Source organism: Apteryx mantelli, chromosome Z (genome assembly GCF_036417845.1).
Source record: "Apteryx mantelli isolate bAptMan1 chromosome Z, bAptMan1.hap1, whole genome shotgun sequence".
Classification (NCBI taxonomy): Eukaryota; Metazoa; Chordata; class Aves; order Apterygiformes; family Apterygidae; genus Apteryx; species Apteryx mantelli.
In genome coordinates, this window is record NC_090020.1 from 16,699,414 (window position 1) to 16,726,143 (window position 26,730).

The 26,730-nt window shown below is 36.6% G+C and overlaps 1 protein-coding gene across 2 annotated transcripts in view; it reads left to right on the plus strand.

The window, feature by feature from the left end:
• Window positions 1–26,730, plus strand: part of PTBP3 (polypyrimidine tract binding protein 3) — a 61,194-nt gene that overhangs the window by 7,039 nt on the left and 27,425 nt on the right. The window contains exon 2 of one of the 2 annotated variants that reach the window (XM_067315136.1): window positions 22,894–22,969. In XM_067315136.1, coding sequence (XP_067171237.1) covers window positions 22,945–22,969 — 25 coding nt within the window. In that variant the 5' untranslated portion in view covers window positions 22,894–22,944. Of the gene's footprint in view, window positions 1–22,893; window positions 22,970–23,299; window positions 23,336–26,730 lie in introns of those variants that run through there. The other variant, XM_067315137.1, reaches the window with a different exon arrangement.

A 26,730-nucleotide genomic window follows, 5' to 3' on the forward strand; every position in this document is an offset into this window, starting at 1 on the left:
CTAAGGCATTTAGGAAACAAAACACTGACAAGACAAAAAGGGCAAAAATTATGGGTAACATAGGCGTGACGATATTTTTCTGGCATACAACACTAGTCTCCTAGAAACTATTGAGCAGTAATTGTGAATTCAGCTCGTGGTTAGAAGTATCATACTGAATTGTTGGCCTTGTAAATTTTTCAGCTATCAGGACAAGATTTTATTTAAGTATTACTTGGTTTATGTCATGCACATCATCATGCAGACTCTTCTTAGGTTCTGACCACTTGACTTCAAGTGTACAATTCATAGAACTCTTTCTCCTAGAATTATGTGATTGTTTGAAAATCTGAATTTTCACTGTAATAAAATTGTCTTCTGGCTTTCATCATTGTGGAGAGAAGCTTAAAAATGTGAATCGAAAAATTTAAAACTCAAAGGACAAATAATCCCGAACATGTAGCTTTAGTGTGTTGTGATTAAGCTGAGAATGGGATTTCTATTTAGACGATTTATCAGTATCTAAGTAAGTAGAAAAAGTAGTTTAATGCTTTTAAACTGAGCTGCTAGTTGAGGAACAAATCTGTTGGGAGCTTCACATGAGCATCACACAAACCCATGTTTTTTTCTGGATGAGTGTGAAGTGAGACTTTTTAATTTTTTTTTTTAAACTAAATAATTGTATAGAATTTAGTTTTGCAGAACAATGGAATTTGAAGTAGCAAAAGGAGGTTTCTTTCATCCTACAAAATTGCTGAGAAATACCATATAGTGGAATCTTGCTTATCCATTTTTCTGTTTTCAGAAGGAACTGGGTTAAAAGTGGAGGGTAAAAAGAATATGTTTTATGTAGAAATATAGAAGAAATTTTTTGATTACTACTGTGATCCTGCCAGCCACATTTTCTTTTTTTCTCCATAATGTGCCGTGTTAAAATGTCAGTTTCCTTCGGGGGGGGGGGGGTAGAAGGGGGGAGAAACCCACAACTCATCACATTTTTATGTGTATAACAATGTTTTTCTTTCTTTAACTTATTTACCACCACATTTGCAATAAATTGCTATCTAATTTCTTCCATTTTCTCTCATCTTTTTTAATAACGTTGTTACAAATCTTATAGCAGTCAGTTTAGAGGTAGGAATATTTTTTTCTCCCTCCCTCCCTCCCTCCCTCCCATTAGGAGGTAAAATATTTCATCTTTATTGCTAATAAAAGTTTTATTTAAACTCTTAGGCAACAACATTATTGGATATAGTATAAATCTGGGATGATGCCACAAAGAGAAGCTATCTCACTTTTGTCTTTTGGTACAAAGTCTCAAAAGGAAGCTCTGACCCTGTCATGACATCTTCTTGGTTTGTGGAGTGTTCAGGCTTGTGCATGTATTCTTGTTCTTTAGGAGGAGTTTAAAGCCTTAATGAAGTGAAGACACTTCATCTTTAAGGATTCATGTTTCAGGTTCACTGAAACCTTAAAATTGTCACACTAATTTTATAACTCTTGATAATCACGTGTTCAAGGGTTTTTTGTTGGTGGTGGTTTATTTTACTTTTTTGTCCTATGTGCTCCACTGCAGCCTCTCCTTGTGATTCTGTTTAATTGTGTAGTCAGGACATCATACTTCAAGGGAAAGAACTCAGAAGAGAAGAAAATCTTCTTTTGTGGTAGCCAATCTTCACAAAAGCATGATTGCTGTAGGAAATCTATAATTTTTCTTCTAAGTTAGTTATTTACTTCCAAGCATCTTCAAATTGCATATTGATGGGGCATACACAACTTCAAGATGAAAATAGTTTCCTTAGGTTCTTGTCCTGTGTATAGCATAAATGCAAGGTATATAACATGACAGCATTCTGACTTGTGGAGTCTGGTCATGAAGGCCTTTGCAGACTTGCTGCATCAGGCTGCAGATTTAATAGAACAGATAATGGTTATTTTCAGTTCTAAAGTAATCAGTCTTAAACATCACAGCGAGATGTATAAGGATGTCTGTGCATCGAGATGCAGACTCAGTGTTACTGAATTTTTTTTTTTTCTCTTTACTGTAAGTATAGTCATAACAGTCTTTCAAGTGACAAATTGTTCTGATTAAGCTAACAGCAAACTGGTTAGGCTGATACCTACATTTGACACAGGCTTGCCAAGGTCAACTGTATCACTTCTATGATACTCTAGATTGTAGTGTAGTTCTACCCCATAGCCTCATTCAAATGTAAGCCTTTGATGTGGAAATGGTGTAACTTTTAATTTTTCATTTCTCCTGCTCACTTACACTTGTGCAAACTTGTTGAAGAAATATTTGGGCCTTACATTTTTAACAGACTTATTCATTGACACTGATATGTTTATAGGGAGGCAGATATCTTTGTTGATGGTGCTTGGTGAACAGGTATTCTGGTACACAAACCAGAATCTTTCTCTCCTCCCCAGCCCCAGGATTAACAAAAGGTTTTTTTGTTTCTAAACAGGAATGTCTGTCAACAAATTTGAGAAGCTCTTTCTTAAATGAATGGTGTTTTATTACTTTGAGTAGGATATAGTAGTACACTGTGACAGAGGAATCAAGAGAGATGCACAAGATGTAAATCATCATACTCTCCTTCAGATTAATTATTTTCAAATGGATCCATTTACTTTCATTAAAAGCCAAAGTGGTGTGCAGAGTGTTGTGTAAATCTGTCAGTAGGGACTGAAGTGTGGAATAGGGTTTTGGTAATCTGTCTGTCTCCCTCTTGGAGTCTCCTGCAGATCACCAGATTTTCCAAAATCATAGTTGCTAATAAATTACTCTTAAAATGGAAGTGCTGAAGTGCATGGAACACATTGTGTTTAGGTAATAAAACAAATTTGTCAGGAAGGAGAGAACAGCCTTGTATTTAAAACTGATCTGCAGATCACTTTTCTGCTTTAACTTTGTTCATTTGGAGACTGCTTCTCAGTTTTACTGAATTTTTGGATTGTTCATCTCCCCTTCAGCTTCTGGTAGGTAGTCTTACTCCCCAAATACATCTATTAATGGTGATATAGGGTCATAAATGAGTTACTGAGATTGTGTGGTGCTGTTCTGTAAAAAGTTCACATAAGAATAAGTAGTATTTCTTTCCTGTCTTTCAGATCAGTGGTAGGGGTAGAAGGTTGTGGATTTCTACTCTCTGTAGTAGGAGTAAGTAAATTAGTATGAGCTAAGCTGTCCTTATAAAGTTAGTCTCACAAATGTAAAATATCTGATGCCATTAAAATGGTCTACTTGTATGAACTGTAGTTCCAAAATCTGTGGGAAACAAAAAGAAGGTTTGTGTCTAATTCTATTAAAGGCAGTAAAAGATAAAGTGAAAGCCAGTACTGACCTTCCCCTGTGAGGAGTTATCAGAGGATTGGAAAGGGAAAGCAGTGGTAAACCTGTGGTTACCAAATTGTGGTGTTAATGGGTTTTGTCATGTCTTCATCAGAAGATACTGAGTAGAAGGCAAAATATTATTTACCTTGTAAGAGAGAAAACAAATGAAAAACAATACTGTGGAATAACCTACTGTTACTGTTCTCATACAGTTTTGCAGACATTAAGTGGCAGTGAACTCTGTGTCCACATCATCCTATAAAGCGGAGATATGCACTGTATGATACTTGCTTCAAGCTTTAGAACACCTTTGGAAATGAAGTCTCTATTTAAAATGTCAGGGATCTTTGTATAGGTGCATTAGAAATGATGAAATTCCTCGTGCTGGTAAGCTGACTCAGCATGTTGATTTGAGCTCAAATGTAGAAAGTTCTATTCTACTTTTAATATTTTAACTTACAGATATCTTGCTCTGTATTTTAATATGGTATTATAAATTACTAACATAGCTATGTATTTCTCAGAAAATATTTTGCTTGTTCTGTGTGGAGAAATAATTTCACCTAAAAACTTGAGTGATTCTAGAAATACCATTTTTAGCTTTTTATCAATTGTGTTTTCTGCCTTACAAAAAAGGAATGGTGCCTTTAATGTTTTAAAATATTGCTTGTATAATAGCTTTTTACATTAATCAGACTGTCTATAACCCTACACATATAATGTCTTACACTCTCTAGGAATATTCCTGAAATGTTTTTTAATGAATAAAGAACATGCATGGAGTTAAGGCCTTTTGTTAATTGTAATGGACCTCTGAACAGTGTTTGAGCCCACTAAAGACAGAGGCTGAAGTAGAAAATTGGATGTGAAAGACACTGAGCCTCACTGTTAAATTTATAAAGACAACTGCAGCATAACATCCTTTTGGGTGGGAGGGGAAGAGGATTAATTTTTCATCAGTAAGCTTGGGATACCAAACAGCCACTTCCTAATGTGTATAAACACTATGACAAGAGGGGGAAGAGGCAGAATTTGGCTTCTCTAAGTGTCATTCCATCGTTCAGAGAGAAAAATTGCCTCATGGGTGCTAAGTCCCTTTCCTGAGGATGTTTCTCTGACCTCCAGTTTGACAAACTCTCATTTTAACTCATGTAGTAAGCAGTTGTTTTTATTTATTGTAATATTGGATGCTTTAATCTTGGATTTAGAATGCTTGACAAGAATTTAATTTATAGGAATTCTATGTGAAAGAGAGAGAGGGAGTAATCATTGATAGCTTATAATCATTTAAAATTGATAGTGCTTGTATGTTAAAGGGAAGAAGAAGGTTTTATGAATGTTGGGGTTATTGTTTCCCCATTTGAAGCTTAGCCATATGTTAAAATTGTGTGAAAAGCATAGTTAGTTGGTTTCAAGTTGTCTCAATTCATTGAAATGCTCATGAATTTTTATGTGGTGTGGTGCTTGTTTATGCTTCACCATACTTGTCATGAAGGAATACTTCAAGAATTTTCTTGTAAGAATTGTAAAATGTGATAAATCCAATCAGTTTTGATATGTAACTACCTCAAGTACAGTTATGAAAAGGCATTATGAAAAAAAAGTGTAGTTGGTTAAAAAAAAATATCAGAACTAAACTTATAAAAGAATATTTGCCCAGTAACTCGCTACACCAATCAAGGAGCAATAGCTCAGAGCAGTCCACCAACCAGTAAAGATCAAATAGTCTGGAAGATGCTCTCCCCCTCATAATCTTCATCCACCTCTGCCCAAAGGGAGGGTCACAACTCTGCTGTTGGGGTCACCTGGCTGTGGAGGACCTCCAGGGATGCCTGGGACTGACCTTGCATGGCCAGAGCCAGCACACTCAGCACCCTGCTCCTCCCCACCACTGACACTGCTGCTCCTGTCAGCCAGGAAAGGGGAAGTGTAAGACAACTGTCTTTCTGTAACTTTTTTGTGTTCTTTGCAATAATAATCACTCTTTCACAGGGGCAGTAAATAGCCAAACTCCTTCACATGGATCCAGGTATTGCATAGTAATTAATGTGTGAATTTCTGTCCTGACCTTAACCACACCATTAATTAAAAGAAGAGTGTCAGAAGTGCCATCTGAAGGAAGTTTTGGACTGTGAAAAGAGGATTGTACTGTTGTAGTGCTGGCTGATGAATGTCTGCAAGGCCAAGACTGCCTACAGCTGCCAAGTTAGTTTGCCTAATCATGTGGAGCCAGGTCATGGGTGCTTGGAGGTAGGGGTCTGGTGGGAAGTGTGCTTAGGACTGCTATTAAGGCTATTATGTTAATAGTGTATAGAGGATGCTCTGACTCATATGTAACAGTGCTACCTCCTACTCAGTATAACATGTCGATAGTATACAGAAGATAACACTAATTCCTACTTTATAGAGAGTGTTAATAGTGTGTATAAAATAGCACTAACGTTGGGAAATTTGTTCAAGCCAGAAACAGTAACAAATGGAATACAACTTTTTTTACCTTCCCTGCTATGTTTTGTGTAATCACTCAGCAACTTCCGTTGTATAGTCTAGCAAGTACTCCCAACACTGTCTGGGACATCCTTGGTATAAGACTGTGCTTCTTTGTAGTGGGGGAGGAGGGTGTGAGATTGTGTGCTCCTTGAGGAACAGTGGGAGGAAACAGTAGTCAAGGTTGTGTGGCTGTGCTCTAGGCAATGTATCTTAACTCTTCCTCTCCCAGCATCTATGTGGATAGATGTTTTTTTGCAGCAGTTCCTGCCAGGTTGGGAGAGGGGCTGAGAACAGTTGCACAAAATACTAGTGATGTAGGACACTGAAATCACTTGACCCTTAAATACTGACCTAAAGCCTGACTATAGAGGAGGAGAGAGGAGAACCTACTAACCTGACTGTTATGATGCTGGGATGTGGGTGCCAGTGTCTTTAGAGCTAAATAACTGCAAGGCACAGTGGCTGGGGTCTCAGCACAGTGGCTGGGGTCTCTGCCCAGTGAGATAGGGCTGTAGCTAGTGCAATCACCAAAGAGTTGTCCACCTGGGTGTGTGAACTCTAGCAGCAAGGAAGGACATTGTCAGGACCCTGAGTCCACTAACAGGCTTCGTTGTCTCAGAGAAGCCTACCTTGGGCTTCCGCCCACATGGACTGCCTGTGAGCTGGGGAGGAACCTCACCCAAAGTATTGTCACACGCTTATGCCTAGAATATGACAAGCTACCTGAAGACAAGTAGCAGTATGTCCTGTTTAGTGATGGGTCTTGTCAAATTATTGGCAGCTGGAAGAGATGGAAAGCTGCAATTTGGAGTCCCATCCAGCATGTGATAAAGGTGGATGAATGTGAAAGACAATTGAGTCCAAAGGCAAAAGACTGGCCATTGATGTAGCATTACAGAGGAAATGGCCCAGGTTATACCTATATACTGATTCTTGGATAGTGACCAGCACCCTCTGGAGCTGGGTCACATAGTGAAAACTGCATTTGGACATGAGGAAAGCTCCTCTGGATGGCTGACTTCTGGGAAAAATGCTGCCCAGGATTTGGGGGGGGGGGCGGGGAGGAGGGGGGAACCTGACATGCAGCTGTGGCATGTTGATGTCCATATCCCAAAGGGAAGGGATACTGAAGAACGAATCAGCAACTGCCAGGTGGGCCAAGCTGCTCAGATCATCACAATCAACAAAAACCTAGACTGGAAACATAAAGGGGAATTATATGTAGTTCATAAAACATCAGACACGTAGGATGAGATGACATATGTTGCTGGGCAAGAGACTGAGGAGGGGTAGACTTTCTAGAGATGCCATTGTAGTATTAACAAAGGCCTGCAAAACTTGTGCATTAATGAAAAAAGCTAAACAACCAAGATGTCAAAACACAAAGGACACTTAAACTGCCAGTTTGGCAGTGCATGGCAAATAACCTACTTTGGACTTTTGTGCAGGAGCAGTAGGATAGGGGCATATCTGTCTACCCATGGCAGATAAAACTCTGGGCTGGCTGGAGACTTACCCAGTAGTCCATGCCACTACTAAAAACATGATAGTAAATATCAGAAAACAAAATTGGTGGAGACATGGTACATCTGAAAGCCATTGGCAGACTTGATTCTTTAATTTCAGAAATGAAATGATGAAATTATGGACAGATGAACATGGAGTTGACTAGATATCCCATATTATTCCCAGATCTCAAGAAAAGTAGAGCCAACGTGTTCAGTTACCAACACTATTAGAAGAAACCAGAAAAGGCTGGAAAATGTCATAAGATGTAGCAAAATCTCTGATCATTAAAAAATGTAGAGAAACAGTTCAAACTTAAGTAATAGATGGATGTAATCTTAAATAATCTTAAGTGAAGTTTCAGCAATCACAGTTAAAAGCAAACTGTAACAAGCTGGTGGCTTTGGTAGGTCTTTTTATTGTTTTGCAGAATGAACCTTTGAAGAGCAACAACTTTAAAAGGAACAGCCAAACCTAGTTATCAAATTGTTGATTTCAGTAATATTCTTTTAAGAAAGTATGACAAAAGAAGTCTAAGATGGAGTGTCAAGAAGGTAAAATGTTTGAAACAGAAGGGAAACCAACTAATTGCTACCTGTACTTAAGTAGTTAAAAGCTGAGGGAATTGTAGGTTAAACAAGTGTACATGAAATTTTAGAAAGTGATGGATGTAATAATAAGATATTATGAGTAAACCAGAATAGAAATGGATATACACACAGGAACCTCCCACTGTGACTGACTTTTGCACAACTAGCGGAACTCAAGGTATCCTAGAGAAAAACATTTTGTAACCACTAATTAGAACAAGAGTCTTTGTGTAATATCTGTAGGTCTACCAGTAGAGTGGGAAGATGAAACATGCTCATTCCTGCCTGCGTGAGAATGTAATACTCATGCTACTGTGTCTATAATTGGTAATCACACCTATCATACCCCAGTAATCACAGTGGTAGACATGAAAAATGTCTCTAAAGAAAATATTCACTGGACAGTACCCAACTATGAGGCTGGGGAATACCTGAATAGCATCCTTCAAAACTAAGCGGGATTAGAGATACAAATGACAGAGCTATTAGGGAGCCTAGATACCAACCAAGAAGTAGAGACCAAAGTGTTACATGAGCACAGGAATGTATTTAACACTTCTTGTAGTGGTATGATATATTCTCTGGTTGGAACCCAAATGCCTTGTTCCATCTGCTCGCTCATCTCATTGTTGTGCTGTTGGGAACACTTGTAATCTTAACCATTGTTGTTATAATTCTGTATGTAATAATCTGGAGACTGTTGCAGAGGGTGTTATTTATGATGCAATTAACCTCCCACTACATACATTAGACATGCAAGTGTAATGGAGGTGTAGAGCAAGGGTTGGAATGAGCATTGGCCTGCTGAGCTGACATCACTTGAGTAGTTAGGCCAATGTTGGAGGCCCCCAGTTTGATAGTATGTTGCTCTGTAGTAATTAAGGATTGTGATTTGTTTGCTAAAGCACAATTATGCAAGTGTTATGAAAAGTAAAGGGTAACAATCACAGAACTAAACTTGCACACAAATATTTGCCCAGTGACTCATTACACCAATCAATGAGCAACAGCTCAGTGCAGTCCACCAACCAGTAGAGATCAAAAAGTCTGGAAGATGCTCTCCCCTTCACAAACCACATCCACCTCCACCCAAAGGGAAGCAGTACAGCTCCGCCCTTGGGGTCACCTGGCCGTGGAGGACCTCCAGGAACACCTGAGACTGAGCTTGCACAGCCAAAGCCGGCACGCTCAGCACCCTGCTCCTCCCGACTGCTGGCACTGCCACTGTCAGCAAGGAAAAGGGAAGTAGAGCAAACTGCTTTTCTGTAGTTTTGTGATATTCTTTGCAGTAATAATCGCTCTTTCACAGGGGCAATAAATAGCCAAATTCCATAGGTATCCAATTATTGTGCATTTAGTCTGTCCTGACCTAAACCACAACACCATAGGGTTTTCAAGTTGTTGTCTTATGAATCTGAAGTTGTTATCAGTTTGCTGTGAGCCCATGTGATATCATCTGCCTTTAAAGTTTTTTTTTTTCTTGTTATATATTTTGAAGATGAAGAGTTAGTATTCTAGGGAGGGGGGAAAATGTGGTTTTCCCACATTTCATGCCATGAAAAACAATATGGCATTTGTTGAAGTGATGTCTCATAATTATTGCAGTCTTTAGATTGTATTTTATGGAAATAATATCTGATAAATTTATTATATATTGTGTAAATAGATCAAACCCTGTTTGTAAACATTTTGTGACCTTGTGTGTCTTTCTGAATCTCCTGGTCCTGCAATCTGTTTCAGAATTAGAAACACATGTAATGTATTGCACATAACATAAATGTAAAAAGCGATAGTCTAAGGAATGTAAGCCCCAGAAATATACAGGCCTGTTACCTGGAGCTTAATTTGTAGATTTATATAATCTTATTCTGTAGAGTAGCTCTGCCAAGGGATTTGGAGAGGCAGTCTAGTAGTCAGTGAGTTCTGCTGCATGTGTGCATTGTTTGATTATTGGTATTGATCTTCTTCCAAATGGAAGTCTGACTGATGATCAGAATCAATTGATTTAAAATGTCTTAAATAATGATTAAATTATTTAGGTGAAGGTTTCCTGGTCCATAGAAGAATCATTTTAAATGTGGTGGTAATTTATACTTCTTCCTTTCCTTAGATGTTGATTTTTATTGTGTGGTGTAAGTCATTACCGTAAAGGATACATTATATTTACACATTTACCTGTATGTTTAACATGTTGCTCATATCTATAATATTTATTCTTCTGTTGGAAATGTTCCATGCATCCTTTTCTATTGCAGATAACTCTCTTGCATGTGTTGTGGTGTTCTGGGAGAGTGTTTTGAGAAAATACTGCTGCATGTTGGTTTTCTTCTTAAATACTTGGGCATCACCTGTTAGAAATTGTCAGAGACGAGATTCTGGGCCAGATGAACTAATATGCCCTAATATGGCTATCCTCATGTTGTCTCTTTGGATAGAAACTGCAACACAATTATAGTGCACAGATGCTTTAATTTTTAAATAATTCTTAGTTAAACAGAGCTACCTCTAAACCTGTTAGATATACATGAATCAACCTGAGTTTGCATTAGCAGATCTCTTTTCAATAAGAATTTTACGTTAACTTGCTGATCTTTTCAGTGATTGCTTCTTTAGGTAGGGACAGTCCAGTTGTGGCTGGCTACTTACTTACTAGCTTTAGCTAACTTAACATAGGAATGCATAGAACTAGATGAAGTGTGGAAAGAGTATAGGCAAGTTTGAATTTGAGCCTGGCACAAATAAGTTGTGCTAAAGCTGGAAATGTTAGATAGTGTTAATGGGGAAGTCAGAGCTGGCATGTAAACCAGTTCATATAAGCCAAGTTGTAAGAATGTAGAATGCAGTGTAGATGCGCTGCTTCAAAAGTCAGGCTGGATACAAAGGAAGTATAGCCATAATCATTAGATGTTGTGTGTGAGTTCCTAAACACTCCCAAACCTGAGCTGGTCTTCATGAAGCTAGCTTGAAAGTCTGTGTCTGTGATAGTGTTTACTTCTGATTATTCTCCTGTAAAAGTCATAGTGGAAATAGGACGTAGAAGTTTTTATGGTATTACGGTAAGGTAGACCATGTGAGGTTGAAGACTGTATTAACTCTTTTGGTTACAGTGCTATAAAACTACAGTGTCTTGTCTCCAACTGAATTTTATAAGTGGATGGTGCTAGTTTTCTTGTGAATAAAAATGCCCTGTTTTGGCAGGGGAAAAAGAATCTGTGTCTTTAAAGAACGGTTAGCACTAGACAAGTAAGTGATGCAAGTACTACAGTTGTTAAACTCTTTTTGGAGGAAAGATATTGATTGACTTTAAATGTCTTTTGCTCAGTGGAAAATAGATGTTGTTAGTTGCTGATTTTTAATAAATAGCTGCTTGCTGTCCCAACTATGGAATATATTATATATAGTGTGGGTTTTTTTGTTGTTGTTGCTATTAAAACCTTAGCAATATTGACTGGACTCTTTCCCCTTATCTTGCTTCTTCTTCTGGCCTTTGCTGCTTGTCACTAAGCAGGGTATGTTTTCATGAAGGAAATGCAATGTTTTACTGATGCTGAAAGAGTGAAGTCTTGTTCTAATCTCTTCTGTTTTATTCTGAGCTCCAGATCCAGCTTGTCTGAACACAGAGTAAGCTCATTGTTACTTAAACCAGGCTAGTCCTCTCCACTTTTTTTTTTTTTAAGTGGGGGTATTTTTTGAGGTTTTTTGGTGACTTTTTTGCCAGATTGGCAAGTTGCATTTCCTTACCTTTTAGTGAGATGGAGTGGAATAGAGGGAAAGCAAATGATGCAATAAGCCATTGATTCATCTTTTCTGTGACAATAAGCCATTAATTCAGCTGGGATGTGTTGTGAAACCATGGCCTCAGCTTTGCAGATGCAGTTCGTGATTCTGTTGCAAACACGACGTGGATTATTTTTTGATTGGATTAATGCACCCATTTGGTTCACAGTGGGAAAGTGGTGTGGAAATCCATTAGAAGAATAGCCTGAGTTGATATTGCTGTTGAAGACTTGCATCAGGAAGTTCAGCCCCAGTGTCATATAAATTGGATATGGATAAATTTGTTGTCTGAGGTGTGGGTGTCTGTTGAATTATCTATTTCAGTTACATACTAATTTAGTCATATCAAATATCTCATGAGTCTTTAAAATATATGGGATAGTAACATGGTTAGACATGGATTTTCCTGGTACATTTAAGTAATATTTACAACATCTTTTGAAGACCAGATTCTGCAATTAAAAGAGCCAAACTAGCATGCCTTCTTCTACTTTCCCTCTCTAAAAATTGAATGTAGCAATTCATTTCCTTAGGAAAACATTTTAACAAGTAGCCAAATTGTATGCCTTAGTGTTGATAAGGATATATGCAAGTTGTCTTTAAGAAAGAGAAAAAGCATACAGTATTTTGGTTATGTTATGAAAAATTTTTTTTTCTACTTAATTGAAACATGGATTGAGTTACTGTCAACTTAAAGAAGCACTCTTTGTCACTGGGCCCTTACTATATTGCTAGATGAAGGCTTGTGAGGAGGAGTCAAGCAGGAAAAATGACTCTTGTATTCTTCTTTAGCTTCTTGCTTAATGAAAACTCATGGTAGTCTGGCATATGTTTAGCTGCCTTTTTATTTTGGGAAAGAGGCAGGAATAGAATTAATGTGTTCTAAGATAGAAAGTAGAGATGGAATGCTCAGATCATATTTAAGAAATGAAGCAGAGGTCCTTTCAGAAAGTATGTTTTTATTTTTTTGTTACCGTAATTGGTAAGTACCCTTAATACTAGAAAACTGTTCAGTTAAATATAACCTGAATTCCTTAAATAACAAGTACTTTGGTTTCTGATTTCTGATTTTCTAGCTATAGTGAAACTGACTATATGCAAAATGTTGAAAAATGCTTTAAATTATTTTAATTGTGCCAGTGCTGCTTTTTTTTCTCTATGTATATTAAATTGTACTAGTTGTTGTTTCGAGTTTGATGATTCTTAATTGATTTTTAGTCCAAGTTTGACAAGGTTTTATGCCTCAAATAATTTTGCATTCTAAAGAGGAGGAGTTGGTTTTGCTTTAGAACCGTAAGTGATGCATATAGTGCAATTCAAAACTGTATGTAATGGGTGTATTTTGTATTTTCAGAGCATCTATCAAATAGTGGCGAGGCAAATATTTAAAATGGGAAGATCATGACCTCCTTTTGCCAGGTAGCTATGGAAGCAGAAGTTGCTGTTGTGGATGTTTGTCGTTATGAGAGACCTGAAAATATATAAGAATAGTCAATGTACTCCTGTGCCGCCTTGTACTTTCAATATATCTTCATAATTTCAAATTATTTTATTTAGTTAGCAGTTTATCACTGCAGCATCTGGTTTCTCTAGCAATGTACTTTAAATGAGAGTGTTGATTAAAGTATGTGAAGTATAATTGTTGATTCTTGTGTTAATCAGATATGATTTTGGAAATACAGTAAAATTGTATGACTCATTTAAAATTCCTTTCTTTTCCCAGTGCTTAGATGCATCCTCCTCTGAGTTCAACCTGGATGAACTATTTCTTTGATTGGTCCAGAAGCTGTTAATGATTTAAGTAATACATTCCATGTGGGATTCCTTTGTGAAAAATACAATTAGGGCTTTCTACGCAAAGTTTATAGGATGGGCTTTTACTTCCTGAGTTCTGTTCATTGATCTCGATGTGTAGGGAGTTATTGCCAGTTTGACAAGTTAGGGTTCTTTTTAGTCATAGTGCTGTTATTAGTAATTATCATGTCAGGTGTATGAGTACAATTTAGAACATGGATGTAATACTACCAGAGTTTCTTAGTATATTGGTTTTGTTTTGCATGCACATGTGAAAAGACATTGCACAATTCTTGTCTTTAAATAATGAGCCTGGTTTTGGCTCTGTGGTGTTATATGTATGTGTGTGGGAAGAAATAAGTAAAAATTATTTGCAGAATTAACTTCTGCAAACCTTTCAAGCAGATTCTAAAATGCAATGTTGGCAGATTCAGACTCGGACCAGGGATCGTAGGTAGTCTGGCACACTGAAATAAAATGCCAAATGTAAGAAAAGTTCTAAAATTGTCAGCCCTAAGAAGACTTAAGTATATTTGGTATCCTTGGGGAGGGGAGGGACGGGACTCTTATACTCTTGATTTTAGAATCAGCATATTTTGTTTCAAGTTGAAATTATTTTGCTGCCTCATGGAGCATGAAGCACAAGTTAGATGACAGTAAAAGCAGGCAGGCAGTTGAAGTTTTGTTGCAGATTGCTTGTTTCATCTGACGAACAATTGATCCAATTGTCATTAGTTCCCAAATAATTTTCAAAATGAACTTTTCACTTGTATTCAGGACTGATAAAAAAGAGTAACCGTTTGTAAAAGTCTTGCAGTTTGTTCCTTTTTTAAAAAATTTTTATAGCTAAAAATGGAAAAGAGAATACTTAAGTACAAAAAATTTACCTAATTGAAAATAGTGCCATTTATTTGTTTGTTGCTTTTGATATTCACGCAGTATTAGGTTTTTTTTTCAAATGGGTTTGATTTTCAGATGTATCTTAAGAGTTTCAAGATACAATGCTTTGTGGCTATGACATTTTCAGTTTAATTTTTTTCAGCAAACCTCAAACCCATGACAAATTCAGTCACACTGCAAACATAAGTCAGCTTAAACCTTAGATATAAAAAATAAGGTTCTGAATACATGTTTAAAAATCTTATACCTGCCTATTATAGTTTTCCACATCTTTTAAGCAATTGTATTAGTAAAATGAGTGTAAATGCTTCTAAAGACATAAAACATAGTCTGTAAAATATAAACTGGATTTGTGCGGTTATCTAGATGCAACTTTTTTAAATATTTAACCAATAGGCTGAACTACAGGGAGACTCAGCACCACTTTTTGAAGGTGATTTGATAACTTGGTAACAGCAGCATTCCTGAAATGCCTTGTAGTGTGTGAATGATTTGACTGTGCTGTTTAGTCTAAACTGTTAATTGTACTACCCTCAGTTACCTGGTTAGAGGAGGAAAATTATAAAGACTTGTGGAAGGGTGATGTCTTACAACAGCGGTTTCATCTACATCAAAGTGCAATAATGTATCTTAAGTTATACTGCCTTAGATTGAATGCTTTAATGGAATGAAAACAAGTAAAAATATTTGGTTCTAATACTGCTGAAAAACATATATTTTTATATATATTATACATATTTTTTATATTTTTTTATATTTTTGGTAATATTAGATAAAAAGGAAAAATACTTCGCTATTTTAAGTGAGATCAAAATAATTTAAGCTAGGTAACAGATGATGGCAGTGTCATCTTTTTAGAGGTTTTGGGGTTAGTTTCCATTCAGTTTGGTGTTTGAAAATGTTGCATTCTGGTTTATTCCCAGAAAAGTAAGTAGAGTTATAGATTAAGGTTGAGGAAATTTTCTCACTTTATGCTACAGAACAGGATAAAATATTCTGTGGAAGAAACATAGAGTTTATAAATTTAATCCTCTGAAAAAATTAGTGCTTCCCATTTGTGCTTTCTGAATATATCTAGGCAGTATACTATACAAATATACTACATTAAGCAAACTTGTTGGAAAATCTTGAGTTCCCCTAAAATTCTGAACCTGCTTCTTCCTTCAGACATAAGTCTATATAGAACGTAATTTCTTTCACTTTGTTTTGCTTTGGACTTCTGAGTTTCACATATGGCTGAGGCAGTGCAGTGGCTGATTTTGGCCAAGTTTTAAAGCATTGAATACCATCTAGCATGCTGCTGTGATTATTTCAACTAATAGTATGCTAACTGTGTGAACCAGCTGATACCCATGTTGATGTAGCTGGCTCCTGCCACATCGTGAAGGATGTCTGTGATATAGCCAGCAATGTTGCCAGCGCAGTTGGCTGAATTGATCATATTTAACAGCTAACGTGCTTAGTGAAAACATTGGTCCTGCGCGCTTTGACTCTTTTACCTTTTGTCTCTCAGAAGGTCTTTTGTCGGCTTTGAAAGGCTGAAAGTAATTAACTAGGTCATTGCTACCTGAAATAGTGTATGTATTTTCTAGGTACAGAGGGTAGAACAAGCTTTGATCAGAATTGCTTTTCTCTCATTGAGGGTTTTATTGCTGTAAAGGACTAAATGCATACAGAGCAACCACACTACGACCTGATGCTCCTCTGTTCAAAACCGGACTGCGTAACCAAACCTTCTGCACCCCCTGGGTTCTGAAATGAGCAGCTTGATACTTCCTGTTCTTAGCAGCCGTCTGTTGCTACATGAAGCAGCAATTGTAAGTCCAGTATTTGGCACTCCATTTTGATACACTCTGGCTGTGGTCTCTTGAAAACCGTTGTTTTTAGCCCTGAAGAAGTTTGCGGTGTGCTTTGTAATTCTCATTCCTTTTACATCTTACAATAAGATTATATATACTTATTATAACATGAATTGGTGATGTTGCAGAGAAGGTAAATGGTCTAGGTGTATATCATGCAGTGTATTTATTACATTTATTTAGTACTGGTTGGCATGGTGAGGGACAGAGGCAAGGCACTGCCCAGCCCTTGTCTCATGAGCTTTTCACTGCCTCTTTCCCCTTCATTCTATCCCTTCTTTCCAGTAAAGGATGAACACTGTAGCTTGGTAAAACTCATCTCCCTTTCCATTCTCCTGCTCTTGACATGAGCAACAAACATGTATGAGCTAGAGAGGAGCTCTTTGCAATTTGCATAGCTCCTGGATGTAGTTTGAACCAACACTGTTATTATTTACATGGTTTTAAAAAGTATTTTGGCTTTGGATTTCCTCATTTAAAACTGATGCATCTGTCTTGAGAAACAGTCTGTAGTGATAAATTGAGAAATACTTGTTTAGAAGAAGGCAACAGGAAAAATGTATGCGTGTGGATAGTCAGTTTTATTATTAATCACTTTTTCCCAGCTATTATATAGAAAAATGGGGAAATGATTGCATGGTTTTAGTAGTTCATTTTTTTTATTAGAAAAGTTAAGAAAGGATGACTGGATAGTATTTTCCAAAACCATTTTGTATGCAATTGTTGAAACTGATGGCTTTGAAATTGATGCTAAACACTCTGGTGGTATGTTTGGGGGTTTTGTGAGTCTGTATTGTGTTTCCAATTTCATTATGGCATTTGCCAGTAAGGAAGCATTTGTTTAAGCTATCTTTGTGATATAAAAGCTTTATACTTTAAAAATTGTTATGAGTGGAGAAGATACTTAATTCATGTCAAAGTATATCCTGGTCTTCTGTGCTTTACTAATTATTTAATACTAAATTTGGTGTTCTAAAAAACTCCTATACCTTTTCATTAATGAAACCACAGGCCTAATACTTAAGTCATTTTTTTCCCTTTTCACTGTTTTTTTAATTATTGTTGCGTGACTTTTAAAAAGTCTGTAGTATCTTGTTACAGGTCTAGCAGGGAGCTTCAATAATTAATAGTGGAGACAATAGAGCTGACTGTAATGCTAACAGAGCCACTGAGCATTAAAGCCTACAGAACAGCAGCTGTCTGTGCTAAAATAACAGGCTTGTTTCTAGGGTGACTGCTGATCTACCTGTCAAGCCAATGTGTTTGGGGGAGTCTTTGGAGCAGGGGAAGGGAGGTTTCCTTGTTTCTGATCACTGCCTATAATTTATTTCTGTTTCAACATGTTGAAATGACAGCTTTTTCTGTGCAAGTTTGACATGTTTATACAAATATGACTCTGAAATTTCTGTTAGTTGACCTCTAGTTTCTTTGAAATGTCTTTATTTTGGTGTCAATGGCGTTGTCCTTCATATTAAATCCTCATTTTGGAAGTAGGTTTTGCATCTTGCTGTTGCAAACACAGTCTGTGGGAAAATAAGCAATATGATGGATATTTAGATAGCTTACTGCAGAAGTAAAAGACAATGGAAACTTTCACTCTTCATGCCCCCTTAGCTTTTTTCCCAAATCCCACAAAATTTAATGGGGTATTCATTGGATTTTGGTTAATTTTCTGAATATTTAATAGCAGTTTGTTACTGGTGTGACTTGAAAATGTCATTTTTCAAAATGTGCATGTTTTGGTACAGTAGTTCTTATGTTTCCCTATAGTTTCTTCTAGAAAAGAGTATCAAAATTTAGTTTATATGCAAGGAGACAGGTATTTTTGTGAAAGAAGAATTATTCTTCCTTAAAATTGGACCACCTGCTTGGTTGTTCTAGCTATCTCGTAATAAAAAGTTACAATCATATTCTTCCTGTTTTTTGACTAAAAAATAATAGTCCAGAAAGAAGACTAGTTATGTTCAAGGAAAACAAACAGTACATCTTTCAGAGGAAATAGCATGTCTAGTATAAGTTTCTCTGAGACTATCCCATTGGTCATTAATTGAACTGTACTGGCAAATTTATGACTAGCAAGGAAAATATTGCAGTTGAAAGTTGGGGGGAAAAAAAGTGGTTTTACATCCTTTTTCAATATTTTTAATGTTGTTTATAGGATTCATTAATTCCAGAGGTAATGCTGAGTAAATAACTGCTGTAATTCTGAAAAGTGGACATCTTTTTAAAGAGTATTTTTGAGTACCTAACTTACTCTCCTGTTTCCAACTGTATTTCACTTATAAAGATGCAATGAAGCCTAGTTTCTGACTTTCAGATGTTCGCTATATTATTTTGGTATGAGTGCAGCCTTTTTTACACTTGAACTGCAGAATCATTAACACACATAACTATCAATAAACATAAATCATAGAGCAGCTTAAGTAATTTCAAAAAAAAAGCATCTTTTGCTGTAATCTGAAAGAAAGAAGATTCACCATATAATTGGTACAGTCCTTTTAGCGTTCAGGTAGAGCTGCAGTGCTGCCTTTGAGTGTAGTCTTGTGCCAGAAGAAATGCCTATCTATGAAGGGTTAGGCACCTGTGCTTACTCGCCTTGTCCACATCTTCAGTTTTGCCTGTGACGGCGAGGCCTTACAGTGAACAGGAGCAAACAACTCGCTTAGGTTAATAGCCTTCTCATCACAGAGAGTTGTCCTGGCAAAACCAGTGGCTGTGTAACTGACATTACTGCTGAAAGAAGTGCTTGTCAGGTGTGTCTAAATAACAGTCAAGGAAAGATATCAAGGTGAGCTTTGTAGATAAGATTTGGTTGCTCTAATTAGTTTCTCAGCTGGACTTTTAAAATAGTGAATAACTAAAAAGTAGCCAGTCAAAACTTGTACACAGAAAGTAGAGGCATTGTAAGATTCTATAGGTTATTTAGTAAAATTTAGTAAGATTTTATAGTGTACTAGCTAGACTGTACTAACTTGTGTGGACTTTTTGAATGCTCAAGGCCTTGCCAGCCTTTTTACCAGAGCACTCTATAGTAGATCTTTGTCATGACATTAGATCCTTCATCATGTCTCAAAGTATTTGAAAATATTCTCTCAACTCTTCCTGGTACAGAAAGAAGGAGAAAGGCTGACTTGCTTCAGAAACTTGAATTCTGTCACCTCTTTTGGATTTGTCTCCTTCTTAACTTATCCAGAGTCTCTTCATCATATGCACATTTTATTTCAATTTAAGGGAGAACTGTCACTGTGCTCATTTATCTTTGTGTTCTTCTAGAACATTTTTGCATCAGCTTTGTTTTTGCTTTTAGTCAATGACTGAGAAAGTTTTTACCAGTCATATTGCTGGATAGCTGGTGAGATATGGAGAAGCATCTTTATAATGTTATTGTAATTCAGAAATAGCTTGGTCATTTTCTGCAAAAAATCCGGAGTTGCTAGCAGTCCTCTTATACAAAGCCCTTCCAGGGGTGTTTTTTGCTCACTTGTCCTCATTCAAACCACTTGAGTTAGTCTCTTTATTTCTCTTAGGTTTGTATCAGAAGAAGTACTTGGTTGGGTTTATTACTGAAGAACATACTAGAGAATGTTACTATGTCTGTTTTCCAGTAATTTTCATTCTGAGAATAAAGAAATTAGTGTAGCTTGAGTTATTGTTAGTTTGGCAAGACTGTAGTAAACAAATTGTGATAGCTTTTTAGGAATAGCAAAAACTAATATGCTGTAACTGTACAAGTAGGTGTATAATTTAGTATTGATATCACAAGTTATAAAAAGAGCATTTCAGTAGAGCAATCAAGTAATAGAAATAAAATAAATGAAAATCTATAAATGAAATCAATCAATAAATGAAAATCTTGTGGCTGTAAAAAACTCATTAAATTCTGGAATAACTTTTTTTTTTTTTTTTAACTTAAACATGATGAAATGTAGGCTAATTTTAAATCCTTCTTGTATCAAACTGAAAATATGGAGATAGTTATACTTATGGTACTTTTCCCTGGGAATCAGTTTCAAACTTGCCAGTTGCACTCTCATGTAGCGACCTACAAAATATCTAATGCTGCAAGTTATTGGTGCTCCCTTTTTCTTGCAAGCAATAACATTTAAGCTGAAAACTATTAATTTTGTTAGTACATTGTAAATTATAAATTTCATGAAATTACAGATTTTCCCACATGTAAACATATCAAAAAAACTTATGATTTGTAAACATCTTGCCATTACACACTTCCCTAAATTCTTCATAAACTATAAATACATAGCTTGCTGAAATAGTAGATTCTGGTTTCTGCACTAAGATGCTCATTTGAATCTTGAGGGGAATCAATTAAGAAAACCCTTTAAAATGATATGGATTAGAAAATTATTTTATTCTGAAAAGGTCTATTTTTTTAGATATCAGTGCATTTAAAATGAAATATGAAATTACAAGAATGCATGTTAGCTTTTTGAAATTGACTTCAACTATGAAAATAGTAATAGGCAAATTAGTGCCAAAGTTCATAATGAAACAACAAAATATGTAAAAGTTGCTCAGTAAAGGCACCTGCTGCCAGAGTCTGACATATTAAAGCATAAGCTTTTGATAGAACCTTCTTGAAAAAATGCAGCGATGTTGTTGTTGTTGTTGTTGTTGAGTACACTTAGAAGTTCAACACCTGGATACTGGCGTACTCAAAGTACTCCTAACAAGTAAAAATTAATACTGCTATTGGATGCTAACTAAATACCATTACACATCCAAATAGAATGTGATACTCATCAGGAATCTACTAAACATTTCATTTGCATAATTTAATAAAGTAAGTTTAAAATGCAAACATCTGAATAAATTATCATGAACTATATGGTTAATAGTGTATTCCATTGCTCAGTCAAATAAGCTAGGCTTTACATTAGCCTGTGTTGTATTGCAAATGCATTTAATTAGTGGCAACTGAAAATGATTAGAATTGGAATTTCCTTAAAACATAAAGCAGGTTTAAAACAGACCCTTTGGGATATAATCTTCCATATTTGTATTTTGAATGTAGTTCCAAAGAATGTCCCACTTTTTGTAATGTAAATGCCGTCTGTGCAAAGCTTTTTATTTCTTTTAACGTAAAGATGATTTTTTGGAGTGTTTGCCATATTAGGTGTTACATTTAAATATAATGTTAAGATGTGGCTTCATGATTAACAGTAACAAAAGTCTGTACTGCTGACAGAGAGGAATGAATGCAGGCATGTTTTCTGGCTTCCCACACTAATTCTTGTGCTTCTTCATGGGCAGCTAAATTTGGCTGAAAACTCTTTTCAGCATCCTAGCCTGGTCAAAACCTTGCTTCATGAATGACTTTGCCAGCATGAGGGAAACAGCAGGAATATGTGGTTAATTGCAAGAAGTAAAAGGACAAAACTGCCCCTTTTAGTAGCAGCACAGACCACTTACAAAGTAGTTACGAAACCCTCTGCAAGTGGTACTTCCACAGCCAATATAAACCAGCATAATGGCTTGCTGCTGCCAAAAGGATGCTGTCTTACACCTGTCTCCTGTGCAAATGATCCTGCCCACTCCTTTGATCTGGATCCTGCCCACTTTCAGCACCATCTTTCAGCTGATTAACTGGCTACCCTAAATCAGTGTAGTTTTCTGACAGGTTGGGGAGTTGAACCATCTCACAGAGAATCTGACGGGCACCAGAGATGGTGCAAGATGAACGGCTCGTGGACATGGCAGGGAATACTGGGGTGAGAGGAATGGTAGCCTTCCCTTCCACCAAAGTGGTGATGATATGTTTGGATCAGCTTACTCTGTCCTGTAGAACTACTCCCTTAGTCCAGCTTGTTCATGTAAATACTTTTATGGTAGAATGTGGTGAAAGTTTTAGGAACCTCAATTGCCTTTTAGAGGCTATGTGGTATGTTGTTTCCTGTTGGCAGTTTGGAGAGCTATGATATGGAGAAGCTGATGCTTGACTGGCATATTAGAGTGGTGTTCAACATTAGCTAAATAGACTTAACTGGCAGCTAAGCACTGATTTTTTGGATGAAGAACTTAAAGTGCTCAAACTCTTCTACTAGTGGTTAGAGCCTCAAACTGTCAGTATTCTTAAAGCATGTGCTTTGATTTTCAATATCATTTTAAGTACGGTGTTATCTACCATCAAATTCTTAGCACAAGGATTAGATTAAAAATGTGTAATAGGTATATTTGAAAATATACTGAGCTAAAGTTTTGTTCAAACTCCACCATGGCCAGACACAAATACTGGCCTGATCAGTGTGATTATGTGTTTATTCATATCTGGAAACACTGCTGAATTGCAGACCTGGAGCTTGTTAACAGCTCATTTCTTTTCCTAGCCATTTGTTATGCTTGATCTTTTGAAGCATAAACTGTTTGTAGTAGCATAAGTAATATGAGAAATAATCAATGTAACACAGATGAACTTGATAATAGCCTCTTGAGACAGAATGAACAGTTGTGTGGTTGGTATTTGCTTTTTTGTTGTTGTCGAAACATAAGTTCATAACAAGCTGTCTACATGCTGAATAGTGGATGGTGAGTATATAAAGGGAATGTTCTCAGGAAGGATAAATGACAAGAGTTGTTTAGCTTTTATATTAAGCCACTTTCTCCATAACACCATTTACTGGTAACCTTGTCTTTTATTTTTTAGCGTGGACCTGACGAGCTTCTTTCTTCTGGTGTCACTAACAGGCCTTTTACCATGAACAATTCTACTCCAGCTACAGGTATACCCCAAAAAAAAAAAAAATCACAGTTCTTCAACAACGTGTGTGTGCTCACCGTTAATATGTTTTTTTTCTTTTGTATTCCTTAATGTCTCCAAGAGCAGCCTCAGCAGATCCTGAAGTCTAATCAGATTCCAACAGTAGAGCCACTGGAATCTATCCAGAAGTCTTACTCAGTGACAGTATTAAGGAACTCTAAAGCTGACTTGTTGAAATGGGCCAAGAAATGTCTATTTTCAATAATCATGATAAAGGAAGTAGCATTCTGTAGATGTTCTTGTGTTCCTGCTCAGTTTTTCTGCACTTGTGTTTAAAATGAGTTTGTTTTGAATTATCGCAAGTTTATCAGGATTACAGAGCCAAAAGGTGAATATTCTATACCAATCTGTTTGGTGGAACATATTGTTTGGTTTCCTGATAAAGAGCTAAGGTGATTCCCTGCTGAAAGGGGTGTTCTTGTTCCTGATTTCTGCCCTGCTTCCAGAATCTCTTAAGCAGTACACACAGTCCTGTGATTTATTTTGTAGATGCTTTTCTGCCAATTTGTCCCTAAACCATCTCTCTATGGAGTCACATGAGTGGCAGTGTTTTGGCAAGGGAAGCAGTAGGAAAAAGGAAAAAGTTTTGATCAGATGGGTTTGTTGATCTGGTTCACCACATTGCTGCACATATTATTCTTCAGCACAATGATTTTTTGGGAGGTGGAAGAATTAGTAGACAGAGGCAGAGTAAGGAAACTGGGACTATTTATGCAATATGGAGACTTAATGTGAAAACACTGCCATGTTTTCTTCAAACATGTTAGTGTTATTACTAGCCAAAAAAATTGTGCTGTGCCCCACTCCTACATGTTGGCCAAGAACTTTGTGGTTACATGGTGAATTAGGTCATTTGAAAAGTTGGGAGTGAGACAAAGCTGGGACTGCTTCTTTTAGAGATGCTATCAGCTTATGTGGACTTGGAGTGTTTGTGGCCCATAGCTGCATAAACTGACTTTTTCATGACAAGGTCAATTGTCTATTAGCAGTGGTTTCTAGATAACTGATTTTGTTGTGGAGCAAGCGATGGAGCAGATGACCTTGATAAACCTTCAGGACTTACATTCTGTATTTCCAGTGGAGAATAAGGAGGAGTAAGAGACTGAGAAACTAACTTAAGATTTTTCTTTTGCACTTCTTTGACTTACACATCTCAAATTGGTCATGTTTCTGCTAGCTGACTCAGTATGAAGTCAAGACCTCTGCTTGGCTTGGAGCAACATTAGCTTGTAATTTAGTAGCTTAAGTATATTTCAGACCTTTGTAGATGGTATTTTTGTGGGGAGAAGCCAGCTGGCAAGAACTATAAATCTGTACTGAGTCCACATGGCTTTTGTTAATTACCAATACAACCACTGATAATGCATAGTGACTTTCAGAGCATCTAAATAATATTAAACTTTAAAATAAGATAGAGGTGTCTGGCTCCTAATAAATCTAGAAGATTCTAGCTCCTCATTGATAACTGTACTTCATTTGGGGATTACATAATCTCTATTGAGATGCAGCTGTTCACCTAATACAACTGTAGCAGGTTTTTTTTTATATGGCGGGTCACATATTTAAAATGCATTTGGGTTTCTTGATCTGAGATTATCGATTTGGAAAATGCTTGTATAATCATGAATCATGTTTACAATTAACCTCTCTTGTAATGCCAGGCATCAAATTTCTCCATGTTTATAAGGCTTCTCTTGCCTTTATGTTTCTATTTTCTGCTTTCACCCATTTTAGCATAAAATTCTGAAGAGGTGATGACTGTGGGCATGCTTTAAGAAGTTATTGAAGCCATTTTGAAATTGAGATGCTAGAGAAAATACATGATTAGCTCTCTGCCTCAAGATTCATATTAGACAACAGCTGGAGAAAGAATGGTTTAACAGAAGCTCAGACTTTTATACTTGGAATGGAATGAGTGCTAGCTTTTACTGCTGATTGAGTGACTTACCTGGAGAAGTATTTTAACAGCATGTAAGATTTTTAGGTCAGATTTTGATCAGTGTTCAAAAGCTAAATCAACTAGAGCTAACATATATGCTTGCTAATGGGTAGATCCTAACAAGTTAAATAGAGGATGTGCAATCTGTGTATACAAGCCAGAATTGTTCTAGTAAGCGCTTTCCATTTTGGCTGAATGCCTCAGCTGCAAACTCTTATAACTCTCGGTAAAGATCTAGGGAGAAAATGCTCTGGCTGCTGCTTAGATCCACCTTGTCACTTGTGGTAGTGAGTCAGAACCCAGAAGCTATTGCTTTTGCGAGGAAACCCTCTTCCGTAAACTAAGGGCAAAATTCTTGTCAAGTTTAATTTGCTGCTTCATTTAAAGTAAAGTAAAGGACCTTATCATATCCCTTTTGAGCCTGAGAAGTAGATTATACAAAGTAGGACAAGTCATTAGACTTCCATGGTAATATATCCTGTTGTGGCTTGCTAATGATACACATTGAGTATGTTTCTCTTAAAATCTCTTCCCCAGCAAGTATGCTATTTGTTCACATTTTTCAAAATGCACATGGAGCACATGTTACCATTTGAAATTTCTTCGTGGAAAAAGCCAGGCATGACAAACTCTTTCTGTAAGGCAGAGGAGAGAGGAATAAGGTACCTTGACTTAGAGTGCCACTGTTGGGGCTTAGATCATCCAACTTTAAGATTTATAGACTTCCACCAGTTCAAAAAAATTTGTAAAGTTCTTTGTACAGAATGACTTGTGTGATTTGCTTCTCATCCTTAGACTATATTCAAAACTTACAGGAAAATTTGAAATTACTTAGTAAGTGCATACTAATGTTTGTTCCTAATGTTTTGGGGTTCTCCTGGGAAGGTTAAAATTAGCATGTGATGTGTGAAGGCTATCTATCTTGCTGGAGTAAAGCTTTCTGCAGCACATACGCCAAAAGAGAGTGCTGTTTCTTCTCATAACCTGAGTGACATGCACTTAGATTTTGGTACAGTTTCCTTTCCATTGAATATGCAGTCTTCCCGCTCAATTTAGTACATTTTTTTTCTTCTTCTGTAGCTTGTTTTGCAGAGTCTATTACTGAGATCTGGAGTTAAGCTAATGAATTTAATTTTTATTACTGTGACAGTTATTACTCCGTTGTGATAGCTTCTAGAACACGTCTGTTTCAGGTGTGTTGTTCTGTCTAAAAGTGCTCTCAAGGGCTCTGAGTCAGCTCCTTAAGGTGTTGATGGTTACTTATCTATTACAGGGTCCAAATAAACATGTTCAAAAAAAGCTGTTTACTGAAGTGGAAGATTTTAGAATCTGTATGGATGCCATGACTCACTACTGTGTATCCCATTCAAAGACATTTTAATTTACAAGCGTGCAGAATACGAGGCTTTCTTTAATAAAAATCACTCAAGGTAGCAACTAAATCTAGTTAAGGAATTGATGCTGTAGAAAGATAAGGTAGTAATAAGGAATGAATGTATTACCTCCCCAGTTACTACTGACTTCCCCTTTTCTGTGTAGTATCTAAATATGGGATTGGGATTGATTTGGGATTTGGGAAGAAGTTACTGGCCTCTCTGGTTGCAAGACTTCTTAAAAAAAAAAATAAAAATGCAGTGGAAATCTGGAAAAGATTTAGGGGTTTTTAAACTGTCCTCTGACTGTATATAAGCTGTCCTTTCTTAGTATTCAAAGAGCCGTAGATAATAGTCAGTGTCAGTGTTGAGAGAGCAATTTTTCTCTCTTAGATTTTGGCATTTACACTG